The following is an 11,558-nucleotide window of genomic DNA, read 5'->3' on the forward strand; positions in this document are numbered from 1 at the left end:
AGCTAGGTTTATTTTGGTATTATTTTTATAATTTAAATATTACACTGGAATTAGCATTGAGGGAACTCAGAAGTCAATATATGTTATTAGATAATATATCATTCTATAAAGTTATTTGCAGATTTAAAATTGCAAAACCCTTGTTTTTACTCAAAGGCTCTGATGACTTTCTTCAGAATTTGAAGTTCTAAGCACATCATGTGCTGTAAAACATAGAAATAGTAAATGTATTTTGATCAGTTGACATTCATTGGTAGATATTAAAGTCCCCAGAGGCCACAACTGTTTCCTTCTTTGGTCTGCCAGAAATACATGTAAAGTGAACAGGCTTTCAAAATGTCACTGCATCAAGGAAATCACACCTAGAACTGTTTTTCTTACCTCAAAAATTAGTACTACTATATTTTTCTAATATATTAGCCTGGAAACCCTTTGGCTACTGATGATGTGGCAACTTTAAAGTTTGGTAAATAAGTGTCTTCTTTAGGCTTTTGGGATTGATATTTTATTGTGTTACTATTATTTTTGCAGTGTACTTCCACAGGCATGCCAGTCCATATGCAAAGCCGATCTATGTTAAGACCACTGGAGCTAGCCTTACCTAATCAAGCCTCCTATTCGGAAAATGAAATTTTAAAGAAAGAATTAGAAGCAATGAGAACTTTCTGTGATTCAGCAAAACAAGACAGACTCAAACTCCAAAATGAACTGGCTCACAAGGTGGCGGAGTGCAAAGCCTTAGCACTGGAATGTGAAAGGGTGAAAGAGGATTCAGATGAGCAGATAAAGCAACTAGAAGATGCCCTGAAAGATGTGCAGAAGAGAATGTATGAGTCAGAAGGTAAAGTGAAACAAATGCAGACACATTTTCTTGCCTTGAAAGAGCACCTGACTAGTGACGCAGCTGCTGGGAACCACCGGCTGACGGAGGAACTGAGGGATCAGCTGCGAGACATGAAAGTGAAATACGAAGGTGCGTCCGCGGAAGTGGGGAAGTTGAGAAACCAAATCAAACAAAATGAAAGGTTAGTTGAAGAGTTTAAGAGAGACGAGGGCAAGCTGATGGAAGAGAAGAAGCGACTGCAGAAGGAGTTGAGCATGTGTGAACTGGAGCGAGAGAAGAGAGGAAGGAAGCTCACTGAGATGGAAGGCCAGTTAAAGGACTTGTCAGCCAAGCTGGCCCTTTCTATTCCAGCAGAGAAATTTGAAAACATGAAGAGCTTGTTATCAAATGAAGTAAACGAGAAGGCAAAAAAATTAATAGATGTGGAAAGAGAATATGAAAGATCACTTAATGAAACTAGACCATTAAAGAGAGAACTTGAGACTCTGAAGGCCAAACTGGCTCAGCACGTCAAACCAGAGGAACATGAGCAGCTCAAGAGCAGATTAGAGCAGAAGTCAGGAGAACTTGGGAAGAGGATCACTGAGTTAACATCGAAAAATCAGACATTACAAAAGGAAATCGAAAAGGTCTGCCTGGATAATAAGCTCCTTACACAACAAGTACATAACTTAACAACTGAAATGAAAAATCATTACGTCCCTTTAAAAGTAAGTGAAGAAATGAAAAAGTCACATGATGTAATTGTTGATGATTTGAATAAAAAGCTTTCAGATGTGACACACAAATATACAGAAAAGAAGTTGGAAATGGAGAAGTTGCTTATGGAAAATGCCAGTTTAAGTAAGAATGTCAGCCGCCTGGAAACTGTGTTCATACCTCCTGAGAGACACGAAAAAGAGATGATGGCTCTCAAATCCAATATCACTGAACTTAAGCAGCAGCTGTCTGAACTTAATAAAAAATGTGGTGAAGACCAAGAGAAAATACATTCACTCATGTCTGAAAACAGTGATTTGAAAAAGACCATGAGTCATCAGTATGTGCCAGTGAAAACCCATGAAGAGATTAAAACTGCCCTGAGTAACACACTGGATAAAACCAATAGAGAATTAGTAGATGTGAAGAAGAAGTGTGAAGATATAAATCAAGAATTTGTGAAAATAAAAGATGAGAATGAGATATTAAAAAGAAATCTGGAGAACACTCAGAGCCAAGTGAAAGCTGAGTACATCAGCCTAAGAGAGCATGAAGAAAAGGTGAGTGGCCTAAGGAAGAGCATGAAGAAGGTCCAGGACAACAGCGCTGAAATACTGGCTAACTACAAAGAAAGCCAGGAGGAGATTGTAACCCTGCATGCCGAGATCGCAGCCCAGAAAAGAGAGCTTGACACGATACAGGAATGCATCAAGCTAAAATATGCCCCGATCGTCAGCCTGGAAGAGTGTGAGAGAAAATTTAAAGCCACCGAGAAAGAACTAAAAGAACAGTTATCCCAGCAGACACAGAAGTATCATACCAGTGAAGAAGAGGCCAAGAAGTACAAGCAAGAGAATGACAAGTTAAAGAAGGAGATCCTCACTCTTCAGAAGGATCTAAAGGATAAGAATGTTCTCGTTGAGAATTCTCATGAAACAGAAAGAGCATTAAGCAGAAAAACAGAAGAGCTGAACAGACAGTTAAAAGACCTGTTGCAGAAATACACAGAGGCAAAGAAGGAGAAAGAGAAGCTTGTGGAGGAAAATGCCAAGCAGACTTCTGAGATCCTTGCAGCACAAACTCTTTTGCAGAAACAGCATGTTCCGCTGGAGCAGGTTGAGTCCCTGAAAAAATCTCTTAGTGGTACAATTGAGACACTCAAAGAAGAGCTGAAGACTAAGCAGAGATGTTATGAGAAAGAGCAGCAGACAGTGACCCAGTTGCGGCAGATGCTGGAGAATCAGAAGAACTCCTCTGTGCCCCTGGCTGAGCATTTGCAGGTTAAGGAAACATTTGAGAAAGAAGTTGGAATCATAAAAGCTAGCTTGAGAGAAAAGGAAGAAGAAAGCCAAAACAAAACCGAAGAGGTCTCCAAACTCCAGTCTGAGATTCAGAATACTAAACAAGCGTTAAAAAAATTAGAGACTAGGGAGGTGGTTGATTTGTCGAAATATAAAGCAATGAAAAGCGATTTGGAGACACAGATTTCCAACTTAAATGAAAAATTGGCCAATCTGAATAGGAAGTATGAGGAAGTATGTGAGGAGGTTTTGCATGCCAAAAAGAAGGAACTGTCTGCTAAAGATGAGAAGGAATTGCTCCATTTCAGCATTGAGCAAGAAATCAAAGATCAGCAGGAACGATGTGACAAATCCTTAACAACCATCACGGAGCTACAGAGAAGAATACAGGAATCCGCCAAACAAATAGAAGCAAAAGATAATAAGGTAATACTAATACTTTAGGGAAGCATGGCTTGGTGTTGGCAACCCCAGGGCAGAACTGCCAGGGTACAATAGGACTCTTTAGTGTAGCACTCCACAAGAAAGGTTTACCAAAGCATTGACAAAGTGATCATTAAATGCCACCTTTTTAGTGTGACTATGAATATGCCAAAAACAAAACTGAGTTGAGAAAAAGGTAAAGTTACACAAGCAGAAATCAAAAGCAGTTTTCCTTTTGTTTTCTCATCTGGTTCAGCCAAGAACTGTGGAAAGATAGGGAGACTCAAGCTTCACATGCCTCAAAAATGAATAATCAAAACCCAGGGGGTTTTAGGGCACCTAACGAATGGGAAAGGAAAAAAAATTAAACTATGTTTCTGGGCTGCAAGAAGCTGAAGACACTGCAGAGCCTCCCAGAATTTGAAGCCTCCCAGAATCTTGAAACTCACTCATACCAGTAAATTGAGCCCTCCAACTCACTGTACATCTTATCTTCCTTTAGACAGAATGTCTTTGTCCCTCCTTTCTACCTGCTCAAATTTTCTACATTCCTTAATGCCCACATCGTCACTTAACTCTCCTTCCTAAAGCCTTCATTGGCCGATCTAGCCTGTTCCTCTTCCAAAATGTATGTTGTGTTTTGGTTTTGACATCCATTTACAGCATATACATTACCATGTCAGAATGATATGGGTGGTCTTCCCAGCCAGTTTTTAAGAGCAGATTCATAACTTATCTTTCCTTCTTATTGTTCATCCTCATTGTACAGTTTACAAAACAGGTGCTCAATAACATTTTCAAAACTGATAGTTGAATAAAGTATGTACTAGGAAGATGAGAAATCAGGGAGATTGAATGCAGTTTTATTTTACCCATTCAAATAATTATTAAATGCCTTCTACCTGCCAGGTGCTGTTTAGTGCTGGGAATACAGTGACACAGCCCCAGCTTCAGCCCGGTCGAGTGGTACAAGTCCTGACCTTCTGACATGTCTGCTCATATGACCTAGAACTTTAGGAAATCAGTTATGAATATAATATGAAATTATGATAACAAGTAATTAATTTCCACTTATCATTGTTGCCACTTATTAAGCACGTTCTACATACCAGGGAGCTTCCCAGGTGGCACTAGTGGTAAAGAATTTGCCTGCCAATACAAGAGACCTGAGAGACACAGGTTCGATCCCTGGATCGGGAAGATCCCCTGGAGGAGGGCTTGGCAACCAACTCCAGTATTCTTGCCTGGAGAATCCCGTGGGCAGAGGAGCCTGGCGGGCTACTGTTCATAGGGTCGGACATGACTGAAGTGACTTAGCACGCACACCCACATACCAAACATATATTAGGATTTTACTTGATTTTCTTAACTATGAAAGATTTTCCCTGTACTGGGAGGAAATCATATACTGCACATACTGTTGAAACAATCTTGACAGTATTCATTCCTCAATTTTCTGGTATATAAAGGTAAATTTTGTGTCTCAGAGAATGAGCTCTGGGTAAAGATGTTCCTTACAAGTGAATAGATGACTAATACGTGTTTCTCCCACAACCTTTTTTCTTTTTTCATAAGATAACTGAACTGCTCAATGATGTGGAAAGATTAAAACAGGCCCTCAATGGCCTTTCCCAGCTCACCTATGGGAGTGGGAGTCCCAGCAAGAGGCAGAGTCAGCTGATTGACAGCCTGCAGCAGCAGGTCAGGTCCCTGCGGCAGCAGCTGGCGGTGAGTACCTGGGACCTGCAGGGCTTCATGCTGATATGTGCAGGGTCACCTTTGCTTGTTTGTAAAATCTTATTTAGAAATCAGATTAATTTGTGCTGTGTTCAGATCCAAGAATATAATCATTTTTGCTAGAAGTTATTTATACTAATGATATGATATCATTTTGGTGTGTTTGTTGTGTACCAGGCACTATACTAAGCATTTTGTGTCCTTGATCTTTAAACTTGATCTTCTTCACAGTCCTACAAGGTTTTGTTTAGCCCCCCATTTAATTCTTAAGGACGAAAATATGCCTGAGGTCATACAACTAGGATTTAATCCTGGGACTTACTCCAAATCTGATAGCTTTCCAACTGTTGCAGACTCTAAAATATTGGTCCACTTCTTCCTTGATAGCCCAATTGGTAAAGAATCTGCCTGCAATGCAGGAGACCCCTGTTCGATTCTTGGGTCAGGAAGATCCGCTGGAGGAGGGATAGGCTGCCCACTCCAGTATTCTTGGGCTTTCCTTGTGGCTCAGCTGGTAAAGAATCTGCCTGCAATGTGGGAGACCTGGGTTTGACCCTTGGGTTGGGAAGATTTCCTGGAGAAGGGAAAGGCTATGCACTCTAGTATTCTGGCCTGGAGAATTCCATGGATGGTATAGTCCATGGGGTCACAAGGAGTCAGACATGACTGAGTGACTTTCACTTTCAGTTTCAAACTAAGGGAAGCTTCCCAGGTGGCACGATGGTAAAGAACCTGCCTGCTGATGCTGGAGATGCAGGAGACCTGGGTTTGATCTCTGGGTCAGGGAGATCCCCTGGAGTAGGAAGTGGCAACCTACGGTAGTATTCTTGCCTGGAAAGTTCCAGGGACAGAGGTGCCTGGTGGGCTACAGTTCATGGAATCACAAAAGTTAGACACGACAGAGCACACTTTTTAAAGTAATCTTATCCTTATGAATAAAGGTAGGCATTCTTATGGTTTATATACATTATATACTTATATATTAAAAGAAAATATCTGTTTGTATGTGTGTGTGTATATATATATATATATACATTCATAAATACCTGTGTGGATATGTATCTCCTTTATATATTAAAAGAAAACATCTGGATTAAGAAGGTGAAGTTGGGAGCTCAGTTCTAAGCCCTGCCACTTAAAAGAGAGTGACATGATACATTCCCCTTAATCCTTGGCTTCCTCATCCTTAGAATAGGATAATATGAACTGATTGCTTGCTTGTTTCCTTTTTTTAGTTGAATGAGCTGTGAGGCTAAGTAAAATGTAGCCCAATCAAATGTAAATTGTTGGGTACTGTTTTTCTAATCTATAGGAATTTGTTGTGAGTTGTTTTTGAATAGAAGAAAGTTATTTTTTTAAGTGTTCATTTTATAACACTCTTGGCCTACAGATTAATGATGACATATTGCTGATTGGGATCTTACCAAAAGGATGTGGTAGATTTTTCAGTATTCAGAAATATTTGTTTATTATTTATTATGTTCATGGCACTGTGCTAAGCACTGTCAGGGATAAAGAGAGTATACAGTCTCTGTCCCCAAGGGTTCTGGGTAGTTAGGCAAAATATATATCCATAAAAAATAAAATAATGAGACAAAAATATCAAATATAGAATTAGTCTACAGTCCCAGGATCTAAGGGATATGAATTGCCAGGAAGGAAAGGTTACTGATGTGGTGGAGCTAGTTTGAAAGAGGGAGGGAGTACCTGGGCTGAACTTGTATGTGGATGGTGTTTTGGTAGGTGAAAGGAAAGCAGAGCCTCCCTCAGGCAAAGGAAACATTGTGAAGCAAGGCCTGGACATGGAATCAAGTGGCATGCGTGCCTCAGGGTAGCAAAAGGGCCCTAGGCTGGCTAGTCCTGGGAGCTGTGTCTGAGGCCCAGTGGTGGAGGCTGTTGCGAATCAAGCTGATGCGTTCCAGTTCCCTCTTACAGATATGAGATATTAGATATTAGCTAATGAGGTGTCACCCAAGATTTTTGAGTGAAAAGTGATGTGAGGACAGAGTTACCTGAGTCTCAGTAGCATGAAAGGGAATAAAGTCTAGAGACAGGTGATGAGATGGGAAGTTTTTGCAACAATCTAAAGCATACATTAGTAAGTGTCTGGATAATTTCATGGCATTAGATGTGATCTAAGGCAATAATTTCATATTACCTAGGATGAGTGGCATTGCTTTCACTGTGAATGTTCCCACACTTTCTTTAGAAAAGTTTATACTATTGTTTTGCTATGGAATTTTGCACCTGGTGGGTCCAAGGTGGTTTGTTATCGGAATATAGCGGGAGCACTTTAATAATACTACTGCTTAGAAGCACCAAGCCTGAGGACAGCGTTGTTACAAGCCTCCATGTGTTTGAAAACATGAATGCTGATAGTCTGACCTCCCCATCTTTCCACACTTGCAGGATGCCGACAGACAGCACCAAGAAGTAATTGCAATTTATCGGACACACCTTCTTAGTGCTGCACAGGTAAAGTAGAACTACTCCTTTGGATAGAATATCAGTTTTAGAGAAAATAGTTCTTTATTTTCCAGTAAATTTATGTGAAAGTCATTGATGATTAAAGTAGTTGTACCCCCATATGCTTATTTTAAAATAATTGTTTCTTTTAATCATGGGTTGCATGTCTTCCAGAGAAATTTACAAAGCTGTGTGGCAACACAGCATCTTAAATTTAGTGTTGTCTCCATCTGCTTGTCACTCATTCTGTAGACAGTTTGGCAACATGTGATGGCAGCACACATTACTAGTATCGCTAGCTGGAGATAATGCCTTGACACCCACACATGGCTGTTGCTGAAAGAGGAGAGTAGGAAGAACTTCACTGTTTCTTGATAGCTCAGAAGTGTTTCTTTGAAATGTAGAGAATACCAAAAAAGTGACAAGTGTGCACAGAATTGCAATAATATAAGAAAACAGAGGTTCTGTTAGAATATCAGTAGTATTTATTTATTGAGCCTTAATCTCAGTGAAGCATAAGACCACAGATTGCCTTGTTGAGGGGTGTAATGAAAAAACTATTTTAAAAATCACACTAAGAAATATGTTTAACATATGAAGTGTTTTATACTTAATACTCTGTAGAAATGCAATCAGCATCTCCAAAATTCTTTGGGTAGATTTTTTGGGAAGACAGTTGAGACAATGTTAGAATAGCAATAGCAGGTGAGATGTAATAGAGATTGTATAGGATTTGAAGTGTCCACACTGGGGAAAAAAAAAAAGAAGGTCATTTTTAGAAAAAGAACTAGGTAAAATAAAAAGGAAGAGATTTTTACAGTATCAATTTCTTAAAATGAAAAGGCCTGCCTTTTCTGTAGGAGATAAAGGGGAAACCAATGGAAAAGGACGAATAATATGGAAAAGTCTCTTTGGCCGCTTTCTTTTGAGTAGATAGAAGATGAGCTGGGGTTTGAAAGTTGTTATCGTTCTAATTATTAGAGATGACTGTTGATGGACAGCAGGGTGGGGAGTTCTTTGGAGGGAAAATAGTAGAAAAGTATAGAAGCTCTGTGTTAGTGAGGGTGAACTTGCTTGGCTCTGATTCTGGCCAAGGCGGGGAGCAGCATACTGAAAGACAGCAAACCTAACAAGCCTATCAACTTTTTATCATGTGTGCTTCAGAAATTCGAAATTATTTTCTACTGACTCCTAATGAAACATAGCAAAAGCAATTGGCATGTGAAATAGTCTTGCCTTCTGGCATCATAAAGTTAACTAAGAAATTCAGTTTAGTCAACTATGGCTAATGTTTGGAATTTAAACATCCTGCTGTTACAGAAACAGATTTTGGAAGCTAAACTTTTTATATTAATAGGAAGTGTTATGCTGAAATCCATTCAAGTGCTCAAGCAAAGGAAAAGGGAAGGGGGGTGGTTGTTGTAAGCCCACCATATTGACTTGCATTTAATCAACCTCTTGCCATCATTTTAACTTTAAAGTGTCTCTTTCTGAATATAAGCAGATAACATTCATGTTAAAAGACCTCAACATAACTAGTAAAAGGGGAAATAAACAAGGAGGTACCATTTTTCACTGCTGGGATTGGCAAACATTAAACAAAAGGATAATCTGTAGCACTGGCCAGGGCATTGTGGGAAATGGACACTTATACCCTGTTGGTAGGAGTGTAGCTTGTCATTATCTCTGTAGAGGGAAATTTTGTAGTACTTAGCAAAATTGAAAAATTGAGCCTGCTTTTTTTACCCAGCAGTTTCTTCTCTAGGAACCTGCCATGAAAGATTGGAAACTCCATAAATGTCTATTTTTGAGAGAATGAATAAAGAAATTATCATACACACAGTAGAATATTATACAATAATTTAAAATAATTAAGGCAGGGAATTCTAGTGGTGAAGACTCTGGCTTTCACTGCCATGGACCCAGGTTTGATCTCTGGTTGGGGAACTAGGATCCTACAAGCCATGTGATGTGTCCAATAAATACATGAATAAAAATAAGCAATAACTTGGAAAAGATTTCTGTGACACTAGGTGGAAAGGCAAATTGCAAAATAACATATATGATCCTACTTATGTACAAAATATAATTATAGGGATTTTCATTAATTACTTTTCTGATAAAAAAAAAACTTGGCAGAAGCAAAAGGAACTTTTCCTTGTAGTAGTTTACTTTGCTCATCTGTAACTTATGCTGCCTCTATCATCTGAGCCATTAGTCAAAAGGGAGAAAGAAGTTTGTCCATCTGTTCTGATTCTAGACATTTAAAGTCACTGGTGTGCACTACTTTTACATTGATTGTCCTTCTTTCTATGATAGAGCTCTACTCTGTTTTCCAGTAAATTGTTTAGAATGTCACCACGATGGTGAGGATTCAGCATTTGGGGAATCACAACCAATAAGGTCCTATTATAAAGCCCCGTGCCTTAAGAATCTGTGTGTGAATGGAGATGACATAAAGCGCTTCTCCCTCCCCTCTTCCTCCCCAGGGTCACATGGATGAGGACGTGCAGGCCGCCTTACTGCAGATCCTACAGATGCGGCAGGGGCTCGTGTGCTAGTCGGCGCCGCCAGCCCGCAGCGGCTCTCCCTGCTGGCGCTGAGCGTTCTCTGGGCAACTCCACGGCCTTTCTGGGCCTCGCTGTGCTAGTACAATTAAAATAAAGTGCATTTTGATCCATCAGTAGGTTTTTAATTTAGACAGATATGTTACTGAGTTCTTTAATATGAGTTCAAATCTTATATTCTGTGTATGTTCATTTTACAATTAGACAAACAACATTAACACTTTGGCTTGGATTGTTTGAATTGATTGAGTACCCCGTAAAACCTGAGCCAACTGAGTGGGTCCATTTGAAGAGGGGTTAGGCGGAAATAATTATTTAAAGGTTTCTTCCAGAGAAATTAATTGGGTTGGGAGACACTTTTAAGTGGATCAAAAGATCTTTCAGGTCTTCAGTTAAGCCATGAGACCTCATGAAGTTTCAAGGAACACATGGTAATTTGGCCAAGTTCCATTTTTATTCACATAACTTAATGAATGCCTTTGATTTCTTTTGGAGGTACACATTTTTTTTCTTTTTACACTAGTAACATTTATGCCTTTTAAAGTAAATTTCATTTCACAGATGGTTTGCAGTGTTAAATTACATTTAGGTTAAGAACAGGCAAGGGTGGAATATATCAGGAATTCATAATAAAATTGCCTTATAATCTCCATAATGGTATCTTAATTTTCACTTGTGGTGACTTTTCTTGCCAGAGTATGTAGAAAACTATGATTAATGGTCTACTAGATTTTTCAAAGTGTCAAAAGTTTTAGACATTGTTTTTAGTAATTACTCTGACATTTGCTACTATAGTAACCAAGCACTCATTATGTATGCATCCTCCAAATGTTTTGTACTTATTTATAGGAAAATTGCACTGATGAGATTAATAATGTAAAAGGCAGTTTTCTTGCAAAATTAGCATTCGAGAATGGATTTTAGAGGACAGATCTTTAAGGATTTAGACAAAGTGCAGTAACATAGTAAACTGTAAGAATATAGATAGCAAGAAAATAATGCAATTGGACATGTTTATAGTAAATATTATAACCAACCATTTTTATTATTTCTGTCTCCTTAAGGAAAGTTTATATGCTTTGTTATTTTATTAATATTTTATTTACTATTCAGATTGAAAATTACTAGTTTGACTATTAGCAAATAAACTACACAAATGAATCATTTCAACCAAGTTTTTTTTAATTGCAAAACATGCCTTAGCAATAATCTTTGAGCATCCTGAACCAGGTTTTGATCCCATTTTTGTGAATTACAAGGACAAAGGACCATCAGAATAACTTATCCCACCAAAGGATAAACTGTTATAGTTCTTCAGTATAGAAACAACAGCGAAAAGTCAGAAATGGATTAATTTTTAATTCTTTAGTTAAGTATACACAGTTTACATAAGCAATATTTAGATTCTTTAAATTTTATATTTAATGTTGTCCTTCAGCATGCGTTCTATTTCATGAGTTTTAAGTCACCTATTGAAGCTCTAGAATAGAGAAGTTCTTAAGTGAATAATTTTCAGTGTTA

The 11,558-nt window shown here is 38.6% G+C and overlaps 1 protein-coding gene across 2 annotated transcripts in view; it reads left to right on the forward strand.

Moving 5' to 3' along the window:
- The window catches only part of LOC120853523 (uveal autoantigen with coiled-coil domains and ankyrin repeats protein), a 42,656-nt gene extending 31,461 nt beyond the window's left edge, over positions 1–11,195 (forward strand). For both annotated transcript variants that reach the window (XM_040227434.1, XM_040227435.1), the window contains 4 exons: positions 532–3,270; positions 4,843–4,995; positions 7,414–7,479; positions 9,960–11,195. In XM_040227434.1, the coding sequence (XP_040083368.1) occupies positions 532–3,270; positions 4,843–4,995; positions 7,414–7,479; positions 9,960–10,031 (3,030 nt within the window). In that variant the 3' untranslated portion in view covers positions 10,032–11,195. The remainder of the gene's footprint in view (positions 1–531; positions 3,271–4,842; positions 4,996–7,413; positions 7,480–9,959) is intronic.
- Positions 11,196–11,558: the final 363 nt, after the last annotated feature.

This window comes from Oryx dammah, unplaced genomic scaffold, assembly GCF_014754425.2.
Source record: "Oryx dammah isolate SB20612 unplaced genomic scaffold, SCBI_Odam_1.1 HiC_scaffold_26, whole genome shotgun sequence".
NCBI lineage: Eukaryota > Metazoa > Chordata > Mammalia > Artiodactyla > Bovidae > Oryx > Oryx dammah.